Raw genomic sequence first — 25,783 nt, forward strand, 5'->3', positions numbered from 1 at the left:
AAGATCAGGTCTTGATGCTTTATCCATGTCTACGCATTTCAGCACCAACACTTCCTCTGTGGTAATGTTGATGTGCTCCAGGATACCACATTCCCTCCCATCAACTCAGTTGCTGTTGTGACCTTCACCATGGTAAACAGATGAAAAATATTTGTTTAGAATGTCATCCATCTCCTGTGATTCCAGACATAGATAATCACATTGATCCTTAAGTGGACCTACTATCTCCATGGCTACCATTTTACTCTTAGTACAGTTAGAGAATCCCTTAAGATTCTCCTTCATCTCTCTGCCTGAGATTATTCATGTTCTCTTTTTGTCCGCATTGATTTCCTTCATAAATGTGTCCCTACATACCAGTCAAGGAACTCTTCTAATCCTTGTTCCCTATATCTGGCACATTCCTCCTCCTTTTTCCTGACCTGAGCCTCAGTATCCCTCGTCAACCAAGAGTCCATAACCTTGCCAGCTGAGCCCCTCGGGCTGGAGTGTAGCTCCTTCCTTTGTAGGCCCATCTACATATTGCTTCAGAATTTTTTCCTGGAAACACTCAGCAAATATTGCTCACCAAGGCAATCCCAGTTGATACTAGAGAAGATAAAACCACTATTATTCTGTGAACTCCCTACATACTGTATATGCTCCACTATTTCCTGTTGACTAATAAGGGTCATTGGTTTAATCCCATGAACATTATTATCCCTTTTCTATTACTATATTCTAGTTACATGTCTTCATTAGACATTCTACACTCCCCCCTCTGCCCCTTTCAGAATATCCTCTCTAAGTACATCCATCATGTTCTTCTTCACCAGTATCACAATGTTACTTCCTCATCGGTCATAGTGGAAGCATCAGAACCCCAGAAGACTGAGCTGCCATTCCTTTCTGTCCTGAACCACATACTGATGCAAAAATTCAATAACACCCTCTATATTTGTCAGGCACTCTTCTGATTGCAGTTGACTATACCTGTCATACACTTACTTTTTTTTCCTTCCGGATCAGATCTTCAATAATCTTTGTCATGCAGAGTTCCCTAATCCTGCCATCTTCTCCATTCACTCTTATGGAACATGATTTCTCTGAAGTTTTGCTGTGTTTTAAAAGACTTCCACAGTCAGTACTGATCAATAATACCATCACCTCCTCACTGCTGTTCAACATAGGCACAGCTCAAAGATATATGCTTAGCCCAGTGTTCTGCTCTCTTTACATTCATGACTGTGCCTAGGCACAGCTCAAATGCCATCAAGAAATACAAACCTCACGCCACTGCCCTTGGTAAAATCCCAGAAGGTGCCGAGGTGAAATAGATCAACTGGCTGAACGGTGTCGCAACAACAAACTTGCCCTGAACCTCAGCAAGACCAAGTAATTGGTAGTGGACTGCAGGAAGGAGAAATCAGCAGGACACGTGCTTGTCCTTTTTGAGGGGTCAGCGATGGACAGGGAGTGCAGCTTTAGGTTCTTGGGTGTCAACATACCAGAGTATTTATCTTGGGCCCAAAATGTTGATGCAATCATAAACAAGGCATGTCAGTGCCTCTACTTCATTATGAGCTTGAAGAGAATAGTTAACCAGGTATCTACAAGTTTGCAGATGATACCACTGTAGTGGACCATATCTCAAATAACGATAACTCTGAGTATAGAAAGAATGCAGAGGGCTTAGTGACATGATATCATCACAGCAACTTTTCCATCAATGTCAACAGAACAAAAGAGCTGGTCATTAACTTCAGGAAGGGGGTGCAGTGCACACGCTCCTCTCTAAATCAACAGAGCTGAGATTCAGAGGGTTCAGTGTTTGAAGTTCCAAGAAGTGAACAACATAATAACCTGTCTTGGTTCAATAATGTTGATATCAAGGTCAAAAAAGCTCAGCGATGCCTCCACCTCCTTAGGAGGCTTAAGAAATATAGTATGTCCCCATTGACCCTTTACACTTTTATTGCTGCACCACAGAGAGTGCTTTACCTGGATGCACCCTGGCTTGGTGTGGCAATTGCTCTGCATCTGACCACGAGAAACTGCAGGGAGTCGTGGATACAGCTCCGTACATCACGGAAACCAGCCTCCCCTCCATGAACTCTATATTTCTCACTGCTTCAGTAAAGCAGCCAGCATAATCAAAGACCCCACACACCTTGGACATCCTCTCCACTCCTCTCTCCCGTTGGGCAGGAGATACAAAACCCCTGAAAACATGTACCACCAAACTCAAGGACAGTTTCTATCCCATGGTTATCAGACCTAGGATGGACCTGTTGGACAATAGGAAGGACTCAACCTCACAATCTATCTCATTATAATTTCGTACTTTATTGTTTACTGCACTGGACTTTCTCTATAGATACTATACTTTTGCGTGCATTGTTATTGTTTTGCCTTGTTCTACCTCAATTCACTGTGTGATAATTTGATCTGTATAAACAGTAGTCAAGACAAGCTTTCTCATTGTATCTTGGTACATGTGACAGTAATAAATCAGCGTCAATGTCACCAAAGATGCTTTTAAATTTCTATAGATGTACAGTGAAGAATATTCTGATTGGCTGCGCAACCCTCATTCTCAAGAAGGTGGACCTCATTACTAAAGACACTCACTATCTGAGACATGCCCTCTTCTTGTTATCACTCTCATGGAGGATGTACAAGAGCTTGAAGATCCACATTCAGTGATTCACAATACCACCTTCCTGATTGCCATCAGATTTCCCTGTGGTTCTCAGTATTTTTTTTTTGCTATTTTATTTAGTTTCTAAATTATAGTAACTTTATGCCTTTACACCGTACTGCTGTCACAAACAACAATCTTAATCAAATGTAGTCATTCTGGGAGATCTCCACTCTCCCTGACAGCTCCATCTGCATGAAGTGCATCCAACTGCTGCTGCTTACAACCCGTTTTAGGGAGCTGGAACTGCGGCTGGTAGACCTTCAGCTACTACAGAGAACGAGGAGCTCAAGTGAGGTAATTACCTCTCAGTTGCAGGAGGCAGGTAGCTGGATGACTGTCAGGAGAAGGAAAGAACAGTGCAGAGAACCCCTGTGGCCTTTCCCCTCAATAACAAGTATGCCACTTTGGATATTGTTTGGGGAGATGACTACCAGGGGAACAGCTCAGTGACTAGGTCTTTGGCACTGGGTCTGGCTCTGTGGCTCAGGATGGAAGGGGAGAGAAGTGGATTGCAGTGGTGATAGGGGATTCAATGGTTAGAGAGCAGACCAGAGATTCTGTGGATAGGAAAAGGACACCCAATCCTCCATCAGGACGGAGGATTGGATGGGGATTCTGAAGCTGGTTAACTCTTCTTCGATCTGTGCTAGTCATTCACTGATTCAATTTAAAATTGTACATCGTTACCATTTGACGAAGGAGAGATTGTCTAAAATATTCCCTAACGTTGATAGTTATTGTGATAGATGTAAATCTGAGACAGCTACACTGACACATATGTTTTGGTCCTGTTCTATACTGGAATAGTTCTGGAAGTCAGCTTTTTCGACAATTTCTAAAGCACTCAAAATTAATTTACAACCTGACAAATTAACTGTGCTTTTTGGAATAATTCCTCAAAATATCCGTGGTATTTCTGTGTCTGACCAACATGTTATTGCATTTGTTACATTGATAGCTAGGAGGGCCATTTTGTTGAAGTGGAAGGATACATCAGCTCCCACTTTGTCACAGTGGTTCTCTCAGGTGATGCTATGTCTTAGTTTGGAGAAAATTAGAAGTCGATCCTTTGAACGTATATTTGATTTTGAGAAAAGATGAGGTTCATTTACTCGTTATTATCATTTGAGTTAACTGATAGATTTCCTCCACGATCTAATTGTACTTTTTTTTTGCTGGTGGTTTGATGTTTATCTTTAGAAGCTCTTGTATGACGCATGGCTCCGGGGTTGAACACCGAATGGGGTTTTTTTCTCACTTTTTCTTGCTAGTAGGGGATTTTTTTCTCTTTTTTTTAATCACCAAAAATTTTTTCAATCTTTATAATAATATTTTTTTTGAGACATTGTAAGTATTGTTTACTTCGATGTACTCTTGTAAATTTTGGATAATAATATTAAAAAGATTTGAAAAGAAAGTAAAGGACACTCAAATGGTATATTGCCTCCCAGATGCCAGGGTCAGGGACATCTCAGATCAGGCCTACAGCATTTTAAAGGGCAGGGTGAGCAGCCAGAAAGTATAGTACATATTGGTATAAATGACATGGCTAGAAAAAGAAATGAGGTCCTGAAGAGAGCGTATAGGGAGCCAGGAGGAAAGCTGAAAAGCAGGATCTTTAAGGTAGTAACCTCTGAACTGCTGCCTGTGCCACCTGCCACTGAGAATAAGAATGGGATGATAAGACCATAAGACATAGGAGCAGAATTAGGGCATTTGGCCAATACAGTCTGCTCTGCCTTTCCATCATGGCAGATTTATTATCCCTCCCAACCCCATTCTCCTGCGTTCTCCCCACAACCTTTGATGCCCGGACTAATCAAGAACCTATCAACCTCGGTTTTCAAAAAACTCAATGACTTGGCCTCCACAGCACCCGTGGCAATGAATTCCACAGATTAACCACCCACACCTCTGATTTAAATGGACGTCCCTCTATTCTGAGGATGTACCCTCTGGTCCTAGACTCATCCACTATAGGAAACATCTTCTCCACATCCACTCTATCTAGGTCTTTCAATATTCGATAAGTTTCAACGAGAACCCCCTCATTCCTCTAAACTCCAGCAAGTACAGGCCCAGAGCCAGAAAAAGCTCCTCATACATTAACCTTTTCTTTGCCGGAATCATTCTTGTGACCTGTAGTGTGCTGTAATGTTCCTTGTCCTGTGTTTAAATAATAGTGATAATAATCTTGATTCTGATGAGGTTTCACATCAATACCTCACTGTTTCCCAGACTAAACTCCAGGTTTCCACCTACTTACTCGGTCTATTTACATCCTTTTGCACAACTTAATGTAAATAGACTGAGTAAGTAGGTCCTTCCACATACTTTAATGTCATCGGGAATTTTATTCTTCATTGAACCAACTCCTTTCCCCATTTTGGCATTAGTGTACAATCTCATCACAGGTACGCGCCAAGAAAATAGAAGAATAATATAAAATTGATGAATCAGGAAAGAAGGCTTTTCAGTCCATTGAGTCTGAAAATCCTGCCAGCTTCATGCCTCTTCTACTTAGCTCTGATAATTGTCCTTTCTCAATTCCCTGATGAGGACACTATTGCTACCGACTGTACAATCGAAGAGTTCCAGGCCGCAAATATCCCCTGTATCTTTTCTTCACACCATCCTCATATCTTTCCTCAAGAGTTTAAATCTAAATCCCCTGGATATTGAACCATTTTATCATATCCACATCTTCCCTCCATGTAGAGCTGTCTGGAACCCAAACCTACAAACTAGATCTCAATGGTCATATCAAAACATGACCTTCAATAGCTTTCATTACAGTCATCTTAGTAACATAATCCAGCAACTTCAATAACTATGTGCCTTAATATTTTTTCATTTCAGAATTAATTTTGTGTAAATTTGCTAACTGCTGAGACAACCACACAGAATGCAGAGAGTCATTTTTATTAGCTCCTGGAAATAGGTGAAATCAGTAATAAAATGTTCTTAAAAATGTTTCTTCGTAGCATGATGTTAGCAATAACAGTGTGTTCACATTTATACTGATTTTGGGTAAAATGCAAGAATTGGTCAAAATACTTTTGTTTTATATATAAACACAACTTTGGTGTAAGATAAGCAAATTCTGTCCAACACAGAACAACAACTCAGAGACGGTGAAATCAGTGATTATGTGATATGGTTTAATGCTATTATCAGCTTTGAGGAAGCATTTGATGATATCTCACACAAAATTGTTGCCTAAATCAAAGCACATCTTCAAAACAGATCCAAGAACTCACCTGATAACAGAAATCTGAAGCTGAACGGTTCACTTATGAAGTGGTGGAACGTTATTTAAGGGAATGTGAAGACAAAGGAGTTGAAAGTAATTTAACAATATTTTCCAGACAGAGTCCGTGCTTCAGGTTCTGTGAAAGGCTGGGGCATAATCGTTGAAAAACACTGGATGTACGAATCAACTGCATGGTGGTGACTTCACTTGTAAAGAGAGTATCAGGTTATCTGCAGCATGTATCCTCACAATTCAGGTTCAACAAAGTAATACTGGTATATGTAAATACTAATCAATGTGGTCTGTTTAATGCAAATAGTGTTTCCTAATCCATCATTCATGCTATTATCAATTCACATTATTGAAACGTGTGCTTTATCAGAACTACCTGTTGACAAGCTTACATGCTTTAAGAATGGAATACTAGTCATTCGCTTTAGAATATGGGTCGCTGGTACTGTAAAACATTGCCCTAACCACTGCCGCCCCAGGAATATATTGATGTGTGGATTCCTTGTTCATTTATTGAGATGCAGCACAGAACAAGCCTCGATTTAATCCTCGGCTAATCATAATGGCCAATTATCCTACTAACCAGCGGGGTTTGGACTGTGGAAGGAAAACGGAGCACCCGGAGGAAACTCACGCAGTCAAGGGGAGAACGTACAAGACAGCAGCGGGAATTCGCTCTACGTTCTATATGTAGCAGAGAAGTAACTAGTAAATCCACAACTTCTGCTCAATGTAACAAGTGTTTGAAGACCTAGGGATCCCCCCGCCCACCCCTATTGAAAAGTAAGAGCTCTCTATGAACACCAGTGAACAATGTACACAGGCAAACTAGCCTGAGAGTGTGCACTCTCTGCACGGAAGTGAAATGGTTTCATCAGTTCTGCATTGCGGCTTGCAATAGCATCACAGGGGCACCATGTACAACATCTGGACCGCAGCCAAAGTAAATAGGCTGGAAACACGTGGGGAAAGGTTGTTAAAAACATTATCAAAAACACACACAAATGTAAACTTGTTATTATGATCAAAACAGATGGTAGGTAATTGATGAACCAGGAGTAAAAGACAAACCACCTGTGGTGCACACCACATAACTCAGTCACACCTGTATAGTCTGCTACCCAGTCCAAGGTGTTTGACTCAGCTCTTCTCTCAACAACAACTTGTATTTATAATCGTGCATTTGATAAAGTAACATGTCCCTTGGTGCTCGGCAAGAGTTTTCAAACAACATTTGAGAAGGCAAACGAACAAAGGGAGAAATCTGATGAATCATTCTGAGGAAAGGAAGATTTACAGTTTGCAAGATCCCTCATGAAAAGCTAAGCCGGAAGATTGAGGTGCATGGGTTTCTATGGTGACGTGGGTATTTGGATTCAGAATTGGCTTCCTCATGGAAGGTAGGTAGTAGTGGTCAATGAGACGACTTCTGGCTCGAGGTCCATGGCTGGCGGTGCTCCACAGGATCTGCACTGGGACCTCCGCTGTTTGTGATATATATAAACAAGTCAGATGAAAATGTGAATGGGTGTGTTATTAAGTTTTCACGGATGCTACAAAGATTGCTGGCATTGTGGATGGCATAGGAGATTGCCAAAGGATACAGTAGGATATAGATATGTTTCGGACATGGACAGAGAAATGGCAAATAATGTTTCATCCAGACAAATGTGAGGTGTTGCACTTTAGGAGGTCAAATGTAAAGACACAGTATATATACAGAGGCATGTTGTGATCCAAGTCTATAGCTCTCCGAAAGAAGGCACGCATGGCATGCTTGCCTTTATTAGCTGAGACACTGAATTCAAGATTAAGTATTGCATTTAGTTTGGGTCATCCCATTGTAGGAAGAGTGTGGAGACATTGGAGAAATTGCAGAAGAGGCTCAGCAGTATGCTGCCTGGATTAGAGGCCGTATGCCAGAAGGAGAGGTTGGACAAACTTGAGTTGTTTTCTCTGGAGTGTTGAAGGCTGAGGTAGACCTGATAGGAGGAGAAATTCAAGAGGCTCTGCCAGACAATGTTGAGGATGTTCTACGAGTCTATGGTGGCCAGTGCTATCATGTTTGCTGTTGTGTGCTGGGGCAGCAGGCTGAGGGTAGCAGACACCAACAGAATCAACAAACTCATTCGTAAGGCCAGTGATGTTGTGGGGATGGAACTAGACTCTCTGACGGTGGTGTCTGAAAAGAGGATGCTGTCCAAGTTGCATGCCATCTTGGACAATGTCTCCCATCCACTACATAATGTACTGGTTGGGCTCAGGAGTACATTCAGCCAGAGACTCATTCCACCGAGATGCAGCACAGAGCGTCATAGGAAGTCATTCCTGCCTGTGGCCATCAAACTTTACAACTCCTCCCTTGGAGGGTCAGACACCTTGAGCCAATAGGCTGGTCCTGGACTTATTTCCTGCATAATTTACATATTACTATTTAACTATTTATGGTTTTATTACTATTTATTATTTATGGTGCAACTGTAACGAAAACCAATTTCCCTCGAGATCAATAAAGTATGACTATGACTAATAGACACATGAATGTGCAAAGAATAGAGGGATATGGACACTGTGTAGGCAGAAGGGATTCGTTTAATTAGATATTTAATTACTAAGTTAATTAGTTTGGCACTAATTCTACCATCAGTCACCTTATGTACAGTGTAGGACACTTTATGGATATCTATGTATATAAGCGATCTTATATATTTATATTTATTCTGTTTTTTCTGTTCTCTTTACACTTGTGTACAGGGAATTTCAATAAACAGTCTTGAACCTTGAACAACATGGTGGGCTGAAGGGCCTGATTTAGGGCTGTACTGTCTGTGTTCTATGATCCATGAAGAGCGGTGAGGTGGGGAGGTGGCAGAGGGAAGGAAGGGAGAAGGAGGAGTACGATCTGAGGGAGGGGAATAAGAGGCACAGAAGTTTAAGAAGAGAACCTAAGGCAATAGAACTGAGGCAGCTGAAAGAATACTAACCAATAGAAAAGTATATTAGGAGATATAGGTTTAGGGAAGGGGAAGTTCAGGGAAAGATCTGAAAACTAAATGAGTGTTTCAAACAACGTGATGTAACTTTTAAAGAATAGAAGCCATTGTTAGTCAATGAGCTCATGGTGATGGTAAACAGGTGTGAGATCGGGAATCAGCAACTGGATTTTCCATCACTTCAGTTTACAGTGGTAGAAAGTTCCAGCTAAATAAGAATGGTTTGGCATGGTCGAATCTGGAGAGATCATAGCATGGGTTAAGGTTTCAGCCTAAGACCCTAAGGCAGAGCTCAACAGACTTAGGCACAACTATTCTGTCATGGCTGATTTATTATCCCTCTCAACGCCATGCCTCTGCCTTCTCCCTGCAACCTTTGACACCCTTACTAATCAAAACCCTGTCAACATCCATATTAAATATACCCAATGACTTGGCCTCCACAGTCATCTGTGACAACAAATTCCACAGATTCCCCACCTTCAGGCGAAAGATATTCCTCCTCATCTCTGTTCCAAAGGGATGTCCTTGTATTCTGAAGCTGTACCCTCTGGTCCTAGATTCCCCTACCAAAGGAAACATCCTCTTCACATCCACTCTATCTAGGCCTTTCAGGATCAAGAGGATTCAATAAGATCCCACCTCATTCTCCTAAACTTCAGTGATTAAAGGGCCAGGACATCAAATGCTCTTCATGTGTTAACCCTTTCGTTCTCAGGATTAACCTCAACCCCTCCAAATCCTCTCCAAAGAGAGTGTACCTTTCTTAGATAAGGGACCAAAAACTGCTCATAATCCTCCAAATGCAGTCTGACCAGTGGCTCAAAAGGCTCGGCATTACATCCTTACTTTTATTTCTAGTCCTCTCAAAATGAATACTGGAATTGGACTTGCCTTCCTCACCACTGACTCAACCTGCAAGTTAACCTTCAGGAAATGCTGCAGGAGGACTCCCAAGTCCTTCTGAACCTTTGATTTCTGAATTTGCAACCCGTTTAGAAAATAGTCTACACCTTTATTCCTTCTACCAAACTGATGACCGCTTCCCTGCGCTGTATTCCATCTGCCACTTCTTTGCCCAATATCCCAATTTCGCCAAGTTTCTGCTACCTGAAAACTACTTTCCGCTTCGCCTACCTTTGTTTCATCTGCAAACTTGGCCAAAAAGGCATCAATTCTGTCATCCAGATCATTGACATATAATGTGAAAAAAGCAGTCCCAACACTAACCTCTGTAAAACACCACAAGTCACCGGCAGCCAATCAAAAAAGGCTCTCTTTATTCCCACTTTTTTGCCTCCTGCCAATTAGCCAATGCTCTATCCATGCTTGTATTTTTCCTGTAATACCATGGGCTCTTATCTTGTTAAGCAGCCTCATGTGTGGCACCTTGTCAAGGGCCTTCTGAAATCCAAGTGAACAACATCCACTGACTCTCCTTTGTCTATCCTGCTTGTTATTTCATCAGAGAATTCCAACAGAATTGGCAGGCAAGATTTTCACTGAAGGAAATCATGCTGACTTCAGCCTATCAGTATCAGTGCCTCCAAATACCCCAAAGTCTCCCACCTAATGATGGACTCTAACATTTTGCCAACCACTGAATTCAGGCTAACAGCTCTATAATTTCTTTTCTTAAAGAGTGGAGACACATTTGTAATTTTCCAGTCTTCCAGAACTATTAAAGAATCTATTAATTCTTGAAAGATCACTGCTAATGCCTCCACAGTCTGTTCCTGGGATGTAGTCCATCTGGTCCAGGTGACTATCTAACTTCAAACCTTTCAGTTTCCCAAGCACCTTTTCATTAGTAATAGCATCTACCCGTGACACTCTTGAATTTCTGGCATACTGAAGACATTTCCACCGTGAAGACTGATGCAAAGAACTTATGTTCATCCACCATTTCTTTGTCCCCCCACTACTACCTCTCCAGTGTCATTTTCCAGTGGTCCAACATCCACTCTCGTCTCTCCCTTCCCCACTATGAGATCCTCCATTGGTCGCGGTCAACCATGGGTGTTGCATCTGAGCTGTCTATGTGATATGCAAGCCTAAGGCAGTACAACATGGGAAACAAGCTGTTGTCCATGCGGCAGGTTCCCACTCTCCACACAGCTGATGAATCCAAAGGAACGGCAGTTTAGCACCGGCAGTGTTGCCAATCAGCTTTGAACTAAACACTGAACTGTCGTAGGGACTCCAGCTCCGGATTTTTCCCTTGAAGTTTACTCCAGAACCTTCCCCACGAGTGGTATAGATGCCAGACAGTAGTCCTTGAGATCAGTTTTCCTTCTCCTAGATGAGCTGCCAGCCATGACTGACGAGCCCCGTCTGCCCAAAAGCCACTGGTTTTAAGGCACCAGTAACCCATTTTTGCCCCTTTTCCTGTCAGTAGAAACAGTTCCACTGGGTTTAGTAGCTAAGCCACACATGAAGGCCAGGAACTAGACTTGGTTGTCAGAGGCTATTTGAGATACACGCCATTGGGAGCATTTAACAGGTAGTGGAAGCTTATCCTCACTATCTCTCCCAGATATGACACTCTTAAGGAACCTTTAATTTCCATATACTAGTTTTTGCTATATTATCTGCCATTACAAAGAAGGCACAGCAGTGCCTTGAGTCTCTTAGAGATCTGTGAAGGTTCCCATGCCATCTAGAACTTTGACAAACCTCTATAGATGAACAGTGGAGAGCATATTGACAGGCTGCATCACCACTTGGTGCAGAAACACCAATACCCTTGAATGGAAAAGTCTACAATGTATTGGATACAGCCAGTCTACTGCAGATAAAGCCATCATATATTTAATTACTTATTTAGAGATACAGCAGGGAGCAGACTCTTCCAGCCCTTTAAATCTCACTGCTCAGCACCCTACTGATTTAACCCTAGCCTAATCACAGGACAATGTACAATGAGCAATTAACCTATTAATCAGTACGTCTCATCTAACTATCTTATAGCGTCACACTAACCACTACGTTACCGAGGTGTCCCATTTACATGAAGTGTCGCAGGAAGGCAGCATCCATCATCAGGGACCCCACCCGACAGCCCATGATCTCTTCTCACTCCTGCCATCAGGAAGGAGGTACAGGAGCCTCAGGTCCCACACCATCTGGTTCAGGAACTGTTATTACCCCTCAATCATCAGTCTTCTGAACCAGAATAGATAACTTCACTCACTCCAACACTGAACTGATCCTACAACCTGTGGGCTCACTTTCAAGGACTCTACAACTCATGTTAAGTATTATTTATTTATTTATTTATTTATTATTATTATTTTGGGTTTTTTTTTGCATTTGCACGATTTGTTGTCTTTTGCAAATTGGTTGTGATAAAACCAATGGATTGTGATGCATATTTTGTTCTTTGGAGACTGAAAATAGAACGTAGAACAGTACAACAGGGGAACCGGCCCTTTGCCCCACAATGTTGTGCCAAACTAAGTAAATCAGTAATCAAATGGCCGACTAAACTAATCCCTTTTGCCTACACGATGTCCAGATCCTTCCATTTTCCTCACATTCATGTGCCTATCTAAATGTCTCTTAAAACTCCCTAACGTGTCTGACCCTACCACCACCCCAGACACCCTCCACCCTCTGCGTAAAAAACGTGCCTTTCACATCTCCTTCAAAATTACCGCCTTTCACCTTAAATGCAAGTGCACTGGTATTAGATATTTCAACCCTGGGATAAATATACTGTCTGTCTACTCTATCTATGCGTCTCATCATTTTATAAACCTCTATCAGATCTCCCCTCAGCCTCTGCTGTTCCCGAGAAAACAACCCAAGTTTGTGCATCCTCTTGTTATAGCACATGCTCTCTAATCTAGACAGCTTCCTGGTGAACCTCTTCTGTACCCTCTCCAGAGACTCAGCATCCTTCCTATAATAGGGTAACCAGAACCGTACACAATACTCCCGATGCAGCCTAACTAGAGTATTATAAAGCTGCAACATAACTTCCTGACCTTTGAACTCAATGCCTCGACTAATAAAGACAAGCCACCCTATCAACCTGTGTAACCACTTTCACTGAGCTATGAACTTGAATCCCAAGATCACTCTGCTCATCAACACTGTTAAGGATCTTGCATTTAACAGTGTATTGTCTCTGTGTTTGACCTACCAATGTGCAATATGTCATATGTAACCGGATTAAACTCTACTTGCCATTTCTTTGCCCCTATCTGAACTGATCTATATCCCGCTGTATTCTTTGCCAGTCATCTGTGTTATCCACAACATCACTAATCCTCTTTGATTCTAGTTTCCTAAGCTTTACATACTTTCCCTTTTCCTTCTTGACTAAATTCATCACCTCCCTCAATATCCAAGGCTCTCTTACCTTGCCATCTTTGTCCTTCCTTCTGCCTGAAACACACCCATCCTGTACTCGATGCAGGTGGTCTTTAAACACCCACCATGCGTCAGATGTGGACTTTCCCAAAAACAGCATTCCCAATTAACTCTCTCTAGTTTCTGCCTAATGATCTCGTAATTTGCCCTGCTCCAATTGTGCTCTCTCACAAGGTCCGCTTATCCTTATTTATAGCCATCTTAAAACTTGGGAGTTGTGGTCGCTGTTCCCTAACTCCTCACCCACTGAAAGGTCGGTCACCTGGCCAGGCTCGTTACCCAATACCACATCCAGTACAGCCCCTTCTCTTGGTGGACTATCTACATTTAGATTCAAGAAACCCTCCTGAATGCCCCGAACAAATTTTGTCCCATCTAAAACGCTTGCACTAAGAAGGTCCCAGTTTCTACTGGGGAAGTTGAAGTCCCCCATGACAACAATTGTTTTCTGACATCTTTCCTTTATCTACCTGCATACCTGTTCTCCAATGTCCTGGTGGCTTTTGGGGGTTTCTGTAGGATAATCCCATCAGAGTGATTGCACCCTCCTTATTTTTGAGTTCTAGCCATACAGACTCAGTGGATGAGCCCTCCATTATGTCCCCTAAATGCAGCTGTGATATCGTCTCTGATTAGTAGAGCAACTACCAACCCTCCCCCCCCCCCCCCCCCACCAACCCTTAACTTCCTTCTCTACCTTTTCTAATACATCAAAACCACTGGGACATTAATCACTCATTTTTGCTCCTGTCTCAACTGTGTCCCAGTAATGGCCAGAACATCATCATTCCATGTAGTGATCCATGTTCTAAGTTCATTACCTTTAACCGTAATACTCCTAGCATTAAAATACACACACTTCAAGCTATCAGTCCCATCGCATCTATTACTGTGCTTTGGCCTGTTTTCACTGGCCCTGACATCCACCTTGCTCTACTTCCCTCCACTTTCCAACATGGTGCTCTGGTTCCCATCCATCTGCCAAACAAGTTCAGGCCTCCTTGAGTAGGACTAGTGAACCTCCTGGCAAGGATATTGGTTCCCCTCCAGTTTAGGTACAGCCCGTCCCTTTCTACAGGTCACCTCTGCCCAAAGAAAAGGTTCCAATGATCCAAAAGCCTGAAGCCTTCCACAGGCACCAGTTCCTCAACTTTTCATTCATCTGTACTGTTAGTCTATTCCTGCCCTGACTAGCATGTGACACCAGGAGTAATCCGAAGATCCAAGGTAGAACATACAAGGTAAATGGTAGGGCACTGAGGAGTGCAGTAGAACAGAGGGATCTGGGAATGCAGATACAAAATTCCCTAAAAGTGGTGTCACAGGTAGATAGGGTCGTAAAGAGAGCTTTTGATACTTTAGCCTTTATAAATCAAAGTATTGAGTATAAGAGTTGGAATGTTATGGTGAGGTTGTATAAGGCATTGGTGAGGCCGAATTTGGAGTACTGTGTGCAGTTTTGGTCACCAAATTACAGGAAGGGTATTATTAAGGTTGAAAGGGTGCAGAGAAGGTTTACAAGGATGTTGCCAGGACTTGAGAAACTGAGTTACAGAGAAAGGTTGAATAGGTTAGGACTTTATTCCCTGGAGCGTAGAAGAATGAGGGGAGATTTGATAGAGGTATATAAAATTATGATGGGTATAGATAGAGTGAATGCAAGCAGGCTATTTCCACTGAGGCTGGGGGAGAAGAAAAACCAGAGGACATGGGTTAAGGGTGAAGGGGGAAAAGGTTAAAGGGAATATTAGAGGGGGCTTCTTCAGACAGAGAGTGGTGGGAGTGTGGAATGAGCTGCCAGATGAAGTGGTAAATGCGGGCTCACTTTTAACATTTAAGAAAAAATTGGACAGGTACATGGATGAGAGGTGTATGGAAGGATATGGTCCAGGTGCAGGTCAGTGGGACTAGGCAGAAAAATGATTCGGCACAGGCAAGGAGGACCAAAAGGCCTGTTTCTGTGCTGTAATGTTCTATGGTTCTATTACTACCGTGGCTGATCTGCTCTTCAGCCTTTTTCGTTGCTCTCTATATTCATTGTGCAGGACCTCTCCCCCCTTCCTCCCTGTGTCTTTGACGCCAATGTGCACCACGACCTGAAGGGTTCCTCCCCCTTGAGAATATGCTGCAGCCACTCTGACACATCCTGGACCTTAGGACCTGGGAGGTAACACACCATCCTGCATCTAGAATTTCCTGTCTGTCCCCCTAACTATTGTGTCTTCTATCACTATAGCTCTGCCTGACTTTACCCTCCACTGCGGAGCCTCAAAGTTGGCTGCAATGCCATTGGCCTGGCTGCTGATGCTGTGCCCTGATGGGCAGTCACACCCCTACCCTCCACCCACTCCCCTGGCCCACCCAACAGTATCCAAAGGGATATACTTGTTTCTGAGGGGACTGGCCGAGGGGAACCTTGCACTTCTCCCGGTGGACTCCCATCTACCACCTGAAGCCTACACGTTGGGTGTGACCACCTCAGTAAGAGTTTCATCTGTGAGGTTCTCAGCCTCCAGTTCCAGCTCCAGTTTCTTGTCTACTTCCTGTGAGCATCACATTCACAGCTATAAACGTAAGAGTGCTTCAGAACTCATCTGCAAAAACAGCAAAGGATCCAGAACTTTTATCATTTCTGTCTATTCAAACTTTTTACGTTTGCAGGATAAAACAAAGCAATTCTTTCCTGCAAAGGAGCGTCTGCTGATGTCGGAAATCCAACCATCATACACAAAATGCTGGAGGAACCCAGCAGGCCAGGCAGCATCTATGGAAAAGAATAAACAGCCGCCATTATGGGTCAAAGCCCTATATCAAGGTATAAGACAAATTTCTTGGACAGTCTCATTAAGCTCAGGAGGGTGAACCCACGGAAAGCATGTGGCCCGGACAGGGTACCTAGCCGAGTACTGAAGAACTGCACTGATCATCTGACTGGAGTATTCACTGATCTCATTAACCTCTCACTTCAACAGTCTGAGGTACCCAACTGCTTCAAGCAGGTTTTAATTGTAAAGGTACCTAAACTGCACATTGTAACCTGCTTCAATGCCCGTCATCGAGCAACACTTACGTCTTTTGTGATGAAGTGCTTTGAGAGGCTGGTGATGACACATATCGACTCCTGCCTGAGAAGCGACTTGGATCTGCTCCAGTTTTCCTTCCGTCACAACATGTCAACAGCAGACGCCATTTCATTGGCTCTTCACTCAACCCTGGAGCGTCTGAACAGCGAAGATGCATCAGGATGTTCTTCATTGACTACAGTTCTCCATTTAATACTATCATCCCTTTAAAACTAATCAATAAGCTCCCAGACCTTCCTTCGCCTCAATACCCTCTTGTACAACTGGATTCTGGATTTCCTCACTTGCAGACTCTAGTCAGTTTGGATTGGCGACAAGAATCACCATCAGCACAGGGGCACCACCAGGCTGTGTGCTGATCCCCTTCCTCTACTCACTTTATACACATCGGCTGTAAGGCTAACGCAGTTCCAATGCCATATTTAAGTTAGCTGACAACACCTCTGTCATTGCCCGAATCAAAAGTGGTGGTGAATTAGCATGTAGCTGGAAGACTGAAAATCTGGCTGAGCAGTGCCACAAACAACAACCTCTCACTCAACATCAGCAAGACCAAAGAGTCGATTATTGACTACAGGAGATCCATGAGTCAGTTCTCAACAACCTGCACCCAGGCAGACAATCTCTGAAGAGTATTGATAATGGCTGGGGTCATCCATCTTGTAATGACACTGCCCAGGAGAAGGCAATAGCAAACCACTTCTATAGAAAAAATTGCCAAGAACAATTATCGTCATGAAAAGACAATGATCGCCCACATCACATAACATGGTACATAGCGACACCTCACACCTGTCTGCATTAATCCCAGTCTGCCATTTTTTAGCTCATTTTTCCAGCTGGTCCAGATCCCTCTGCAAGCCTTGATAGCCTTCCTCTACACCCTCACTCTTGGTGTCATTCGCAAATTTGCCGATCCAGTTAACCACATTATCATCCAGATCATTGATATAGATGACCAACAACAGACCCAGCACCAAACCCTGGGGCACTCCAGTAGCCACAGGCCTCTGGTCAGAGAGGCAACCCTCCACTACCACTCCCTAGCTTTTCGTACAAAGCCAATGTCTAATCCAATTTACCTCATCTTGACATCCATTGGCTTGCATTCATCAGCTTTCCTGGTAACCTCCTCAAAAGACTCACTACATACCCCACACAAAACCATACTGACTATTCCTAATCAGTCCCTTCCTATCCAAATACTCATATATCGAGTCTCTTAGAATACCTTCCAATAACTTTCCCACTACTGACGTCAGGCTCACCAGCCGATAATTTCCTGCTTTATTCTTCGAGCCTTTCTTGAACAACGGAACAATGTTAACTATCCTCCAATCCTTCAGTACCTCACCAGTGGCTATGGATGATTTAAATATCTCTGGTAGGGCTTCCACAATTTCGGCACTTGTCCCCCACAGGATCCAAGAGAATACCTTGTCAGGCCCTGTGGATTTGTCTACCCTGATTTGCCTCAAGACAGCAAACACCTCCTCCTCTGTAATCTGTATAGGGTCCATGACCACACTGCTGCTTTGCCTCACTTCTACAGACTCTGCGTCCATCCTCCAAGTAAACACAGATGCAAAAACTCCATTCAAGATCTTGCCCATCTCTTTTGGCTCCATGCATAGATCACCATTCTGATTTTCCAGAGGACCAATTCTGTCCCTTGCAACCCTTTCACAACCTTGTTTCTTGCACAGTTCGTGATCTCTCTACAAAGTTGTTCCTCTTAATCCCACGTACTGTTGGGTGGTCTATAAAATATCCCCATTAATATAGTCATACCTTTCTTATTCCTCAGTTCCACCCATAAAGCCTCACTAGATGAGATTCCAATCTGTCCTGACTGAGCACTTCCCTGGCTAGTAACGTCACCCCTCCCCCCTTTAATCCCTACCGCTCTATCACGTCTAAGCCCACAGAACCCCGGAATATTTATTTGCTAGTCCTGCCCCTCCTGCAACCAAGTCTCACTAGTGGCTACAATATCATAATTCCAGGTGTTGATCCAAGCCCTGAGCTCATCCACCTTTCCTGCGATACTTCTTGCATTGAAATATCTGCAGCTCAGGACACCCATCGCAAAATGCTCAATTTTCAGTTTCCCGATTTTGTCTGAGATCTTAACGACATCTGTCTCCACAACCGCTTCCCTATCTGTTCTGGCACTGGTTCCCATCCCCCTGCAAATCTAGTTTAAATCCACTCCCCTCCCCCTCCCCACCCGCCGTGCAGCACACCGATCTTCCCGCTAGGATATTATTCCTTCTCCAGTTCAGGTGCAAACTGTCTCTTCTGTGCAGGTCCCACCTTTCCTGGAAAAGAGCCAAATGATCCAATAATCTATACCTTCCCTTCTACACCAATTCCTTAGCCATGTGTTAAACTGTATAATCTTCCTATTTCTAGCCTCACTAGCATGTGGCACGGATAGCAATCCCAAAATCACAACCCTGAAATTCCTACCTTTTAACTTAGCACCTAACTCCCTGAACTCACTTTGCAGAACCTCGTCACACTTCCTACCCATGTCAATGGTACCTACATGGACCACGATCTCTGGCTGCTCACCTTCCCACTTAAGAATGTTGAGGGCTCGATCCATGATGTCCCAGACCCTGGCACCTATGATGCAACGTATCATCTGGGAATCTCGTTCTTGTCCACAGAACCTCCTTCCCGATCCCCCATCACCACAGCATGCCTTTTCTTTCCCCACACCCTTCTGAGTCACAGGGCCAGACTCAGTGCCAGAGAGCTAAATGTTGTGACTTTCCTCTGTTAGGGGGATGGCCACAGGGGTGCTCTGCACTGGCTGTTTAACCCTTTCCCCTTCCTGACTGTCACACAGTCTCCTGTGCCCTGCATCTTGGGTGTAACTACCTCTCCATATGTCCTATCACCCCCTCAGCCTCCCAAGCAATCTGAAGATCATCCAGTTCCAGCTCCAACTCCTTAAAGTGGAGTGTTAGAAGCTGCAGCTGGATGCACTTCCTTCGAGCGAAGTCGTCAAAGACACTGGAAGTCTCCCTGCCTTCCCACATCCCATAAGAGGCGCATTCAACTATTCTGCCTGGCATCCCTACTGCTCTAACTGTGCAATAATGGTATAAAGAAGGAAACGATAAATAGACTGAGAAAAGGTACTACAGTTACAGTACCTACAGCTTTTCGTCTTCTCTCATTCAAGCCTCTCCTCACTGAAGGTTTGAAGAACGACAGCCTCAAGAATCCCTACTCTAACACTGCCCAGTCCAACAAAGGCTGCTCCACCTGCCCCTGTCTCATTTTAATATGCACTTGCTAATGAATTCCAAACTCTGATTGGCTGCTGTTCGAATGCCGAAACTCCCACAAAGTACACTCGCCAACGTGTGTCACTCCTTCTCTCGATCCCCGTCTCCGTTCCCTTGTCTGTCTTGCGCACGGTTTTTCATTGATTCTGTGGTGCTTTTTGGATCCACTGTGAATGCTTGCAAGAAAATGAATCTCGGGGTTGTATATGGTGACATTTAAGTACCTTGATAATAATATTACCTTGAGCTTTGCCACAAGGGAAGCATTTAAATTCAAGGAGCTCCCTTATCCAAATTATGTCCTCTTCTGGCTCCTTCCATCAGGCAGGGTACAGATGCCCAAAGTCGATCACCGCCAGATTCAGGAACAGATACTTTCCTACAATAATCAGGTTATTGAACTGACCTGCACAACCACAACCTTACCTCAACAAGGGAACACGATAGACCACCTCTTGCACTGCCATGGACTGCCTCTGATTGCCTTTCTTTGCACAAAGGTCTTGTTTTTGTAAATTCTTCTCTCTCGCTTCACTATCAATCTATAATTTATATTCAGTGTGTTGTCTGTGCCCACGTGCCTGTGATGCTGTTGTACCAGTACCTTACAGTGCCTGTGCACACGACAATAAACTTGACTTGGAAGTGGCAGATATATGAGTGAGTTCAATGTTGCGCCTGACCCATGCCTTTGTGTTTAAAGTTGTTTCAGGACCAAGATTTGTTCCTGCTATCTTGCCCTGGATGTGTGGTCACTCTCGATATAGTCACTGGTAGACTGATTTATCCACACAGCCCTACCTCCCCCATCTTACAGAACAATTTAAAGTTTATTTGTCTAGACTTTTAATGAGTTATTAAACGAGTTCCATGGGTTATCTCTTTCAGTGTAGAACTGTCAGCAGTTGCCCTCTGTCTGGGCTTTGTTATTTTGGCCCATCTTGTTGTACTTGGTTTTCTTAAACTATTGACAGACTACATCAACAACTTCGGCCCAATTATAACAGGAATAACTGTTGCCCTTTTACAACCCAAGTGTCTATGAAAGGCTGTGACATATATTTTCTATGGAAGATAAATTGTTCTGAATTAAATCTAAAATAGCAAAATTTTAAAAGAAATCTCCTTACACAATTTTTACAATTTATTTAATTTTCTCTTGTTAGATCCTCCAGTCAAGTAAAAATACCAACGGGAATACTTTGTTGCATTAAACAGTGTAAGGGTTGGGAATTTAATGAATCAAAAGATATAGAATTTTAACTTAATTGAAATCCTCAATCAACCACAACATTTTAATTTTTTAATTCTTTTTTAGTTCAGTTAAAATTATACTTTAGAATTACAATATACTTTACAATTTCTTTAAAATATCCTTCTTATTTGAGGATTTCCATCTTTATTAAACAGATTTCAGATGAAGAATTATCAAGCACACTATCCCAATTTAGATCAATGCGGGAAAGTGCCCACAGACATTTGGCACCCGTGTGGCTTTTCCCTGCTCTGAAGTAGGTTGAAGTCTGGCGCCATCTGCAGGGCAAAATTGTTAAAGCGTGCTTGAGTAACCACTGACTCGGAAGAACTAAGACAATGAACCAGAAGTGGAGGTTCAATTTGTCCTCTATTCCCAGTGATATAGCAGCATTGGTATTTGTAATTTGTTTCCACATTTCAGGACTATTGACTTAAATTGCTGAAGTGGAATAAGACATACCAACACTGCCATACTTCAAAATAAAAACTACAGATCTAAAACAAAAAAGTAAGGAAAACATTGGGAATACTTAGCAGGTCAAGCAGTAACTATAGAAAGAGAAACAAATTTAACATTTTAGGTTCAAGGCCCTTCTCCAGAACTAGAAGAGAAAGGTTTAAAAATACAGCCCCAAAGCCATATTTAAGTTTGCTGAAGACACCGTGGTTGTTGGCTGAATCAAAGGTGGTGGCAGTCGGCATAGAGGAGGAGATTGAAAATCTGCCACAACAACAACCTCTCACTCACTGTCAGCAAAACTGAAGCACTGATTAGGAACAGGACCCTCAGCCCATGATGCTTACCAGGCTGATTACACTAGTAATTAAATGCCTAACTAACCTGCTGCCTACACAACACCCAGATTCCTCCATTCTCTCTAATCCTTCATACATAAACACTTCTTGGTGAACTGTCTCCACTCCAGCACATTCCCAGCACCCATCACTCTGAGTACAAGATCTTCTCTGAACTTATCCCCTCCCTCACCTAGTATTCGACATTCTGACCATGGGGAAAAGATGCCAATCGTCTATCCTGTCTACGTCTCTCATAAGTTTTAAACTTCTATCAGGTCTCCCAATAGCCTCCACTGCTCCAAAGAAAACAACTCTAGTTTGTCTAATCTCCCCTTAATAGCACTTGCTCTCTAATCCAGACAGGATACTTGCAAACATCTTCTGCACCCTTTCTAAGGTCTCCACGTCCTTCCCTTAATGGACAACCAGTATGGAATGAAATACTCCAGATGTGGTCTAAACAGTGTTTCATAAAGCTACAGTATAACTTTCTGATTCTTGGACGCAGTGCATCAGATGATAAAGGTAAGCGTGCCTTGTGCCTTCTTTATCATTGTACCGACCTGTGCAGCCACTTTCAGGAAGGTATGGACTTGGACCCCAAGAACCCTCTGTACATCAACACAGAGGGTTCTGCCATTTACAGAATACTATCCCTTTACATTTGATCTCCAAAGTTCAACATTGCCACACTTGGCCAGATTAAACTCTATCTGCCATTTGTCCGCCCATATTTGAAGCTGATGTAGATCCTGCTGTAACTTCCGGCAATCTTCTACATTACCCACAACACTACCAATCTTAGTCTCCTCTCCAAACTTGCTGAACCATGCATCCACATTACAGACAGCAGTATGGAAATCCCCAGGCGCCACTAGACACAGACCTCCCACCAGAAAAAGGTCCCACCAACTACTACCCTGTCTCCTATGGGCATGCCAGTTCTGGATCCAAATAGCCAAGTCACCATGCAAAGACCATGATCACCCACATCACATAACACAGTATTTAACAAACCATGGATCCAATGCACCTTAATCTTCTGTATGAGCCTACTATGAAGTACCATGTCAAACCTCTTTGTAGACAACATCCATGGTTCTACCTTGCTCACTCATCGTTATCCCTTCCTTGAAAATCTGTCAAGTGAATAAGACATGACTTGCCCCACACAGTGACTACAGAATGTCAAAACAGACTCAGCATAATGTTGCCTGGAATGGAGGGTTGCAGCTACAAAGAGGGATTGAATAAGATGGGCTAATTCTCACTGGAATGTAAGAGGGCTGACCTTACAGAGATTTATAAAATCAAGAAAGGGATTAGATAGGAGTCTAGAACCAGAGGGCACAGGTTCAAGGTGAGAAGGGAGGAATTTACAGGAGCTCCAAGGGACAAGATTTTTACGCAGAAGCAGTTGGGGAACGTCTGGAATGAGCAGCCAACAGAAGTGAAGATGGCTGATACAATTAAAGGGCATTTAAACGGGTATTTAGATAGGAGGGAAAAGGATGTGTCTGTCAGTTGTAAGAGAATGGGATTAGGACAGACAGGAATCAAGGCCAGCATGGATGAGGTGGACTGCAGAGACCTGCTTCCGAGCGGTACCACCTTCTGACGATCAGGGTGAAGCATTCCCCTTCCTTCCACAACCAGAGTCTCACACAGGTTTTAAGGGCAATGAATCTTCATCTGGATTTTTAAACATAAAGATGACTGAAAACACAAGTAGCAATGATTCTGTGACTACGAATCCAGGGCACAAAGAATTCTATTATGAAAGCTCAGCACTGGTGCTTGTTCGGGAACACCAGCCTCAGGCTCTCGGCCTTCACTCATGCCACTGGGAAACTGACCACAGCAGACAAAAGCAAATCAGATTCACTCATAAAACCCACGGCTATTTAAGCTTCTTGTGGTGTTTTCTTGCTTACCCCAGTCCTGGATCCTTTGACTTGAGTCTCTGGCTGATGTGTATTTTATTGTGTGGTGTCTGTGCTGGTGACTCATTCTCGTGGACAGATTGTTGGGAACTGCTCCACCATAGGTCGTGTTTGTAGATTTCATGCGTGATGATTATGCTGTTCTGTTGCACAATCTGCTTTTTGCCCCTTGGGGCCTGATCGATGTCGTGGAATTCTTCATTAACTGGCTCGCTTGTTCTCGCATTGCAATCGTCTTCCCAGTAAAATGGTGGATTTGGACTGTTGTTCTCCTCTCCCTCATGAAGCTCGTAAATGGCATTGTAATAAGTTGTGGGCTCAGGAGAGGCGTGTCCGTCCTTTTCATCCTGAGTGCAAGCCATTTCCAGGTTAACCTCGGACCTGCTGGTCCGTGTGAGTGCCTTGCGGGACCATGCTCCCTCAGCTTCATTGCCCCATCTCAGCTTGTTCCAGGTATTCAGACCAAAGAAGCGAACAGCTGAATGGCAACGACAGAAGCATTTGTTAAACAACTTCACATTACAGTTCATCCACACTCATAAAAACGCTCACAGTGTGTATACAGAGGTTACCATTAGGATAGCTTTTGCCCTGTAGCAATTGGTGCCTTTCAGTAATAATGTGACCCAGTGACGGGGTGAAGGGAGGGACAATCACACACATACATGTGCATATTAACATATTAACGTTACAGCTTTATAAAACGCTACTTAGGCTGCATCTGTAGTATTGCTTTCAAGTCTTGTTGCTCCATTATAGGAAGTACGCAAAGACTTTGGAGAGGGTACAGAAGAGGTTTACCAGAGTGCTGTCTGGATGTGCTATAAGGAGAAACTTAGTTGTTTTCTCTCAAGCTGGGTGGCGGGGAGACCCGATTGAAATTAATAAAGTCTTGAGAGGCATAGATAGTCAGCTAGTATCTTTTTTCCCCAAGGGTTAAGATATCTCATACATTTCAAGTGAGGGGGTGGGGTAAGTTCAAAGATGTGCCGTTAAGATTTTTACAGAGAGTGGTGGGTGCTATGAATATGCAGAGAATGGAGGTCTGTGGTCATCATGTAGGCAGGAGGGGTTAGGTGTCATTGGTTTAACTAGTTTGGCACAACATCGTGGGCCAAAGGGCCTGTTTCTGTGCTATACTGTTCTATGTCCGAGATGGGAGGAGATGCTCATGCAGGTAAGTGAGAGAATATACAGGCGCTTTCAAATACATTTTCATTATAAAATTCTGATTAAATTCAATTGTGTGAAGTGGGAAATGGGTAAGTTTATGGTACCAAGCTACAAGCAGACTATGGCTGATTCATTCAGTCTTTAGTACACTGTAACCTTTATACCATTCAGTTCCTTTTACGTTTCCCTGACAAAAGACAAACACGACTTCAGGTATAAAAATATGACCAATTCCCCTCAGTCACCACCATTCAGCTTCTCACTGGACAGTTTCTGTCAGGGATGGCTGCAGGGTGCCACCTGTGGTGCATTAAGACTGTGTATGGGAGGCAGGGGCAGTTGCTCACACCTTGTTAAACTGGTGTCAGGTTACCAGCTGCATTGCTCAGCGCCAGTCACAACGTTACACGTCATGTCTCACTGAGTCCAAAGTACAAAGCAGAGAGCAGGTAATCTCATCTCTGTTCAATGACTAACTACCCTTGCTGACCTTAGTAAGTAGACCTTACTTACTTTTTACTTTACAGATGACCAGAATATTCTAAAATATCCATAATCATTCTTTTCCAAAGAAAAAAGAACGGCTGATTGCTGGTAATTTTAAATGAGATTTTTTTTAGGAACTTTGATTTCAGAGTTTTTTGCATAGATATTTTCATTCTTCCAATACACATGTTGCAATTGCGGCAATAAACCACCCACCAGGTGATGAGAGGAGTACTAATACACCCACTGTAAATGACCTTTCAGCTCCTGAGACAAAAGGAGAACTTTAGGGAGGCGTTTGTTGTAAGAAATGAATGTGGCTTGAAAAGAGCTTTGAACATAAATTCTCAGCTTCCCCAGAAATATATACTAGCTCTCCCAGGAGAAACTCAAGATTAATCCATTTTCAAAAGTACAAACACT

General features: G+C 43.2%; 1 protein-coding gene across 1 annotated transcript in view; it reads right to left on the bottom strand.

The window, feature by feature from the left end:
• The window catches only part of LOC134359997 (probable voltage-dependent N-type calcium channel subunit alpha-1B), a 910,000-nt gene extending 885,837 nt beyond the window's left edge, over window positions 1–24,163 (bottom strand). The window contains exon 1 of the mRNA XM_063073960.1: window positions 23,693–24,163. Within this exon, the coding sequence (XP_062930030.1) occupies window positions 23,693–24,063 (371 nt within the window). The 5' untranslated portion in view covers window positions 24,064–24,163. The remainder of the gene's footprint in view (window positions 1–23,692) is intronic.
• Window positions 24,164–25,783: the final 1,620 nt, after the last annotated feature.

Source organism: Mobula hypostoma, chromosome 21, assembly GCF_963921235.1.
Source record: "Mobula hypostoma chromosome 21, sMobHyp1.1, whole genome shotgun sequence".
NCBI classification, from domain to species: Eukaryota; Metazoa; Chordata; class Chondrichthyes; order Myliobatiformes; family Myliobatidae; genus Mobula; species Mobula hypostoma.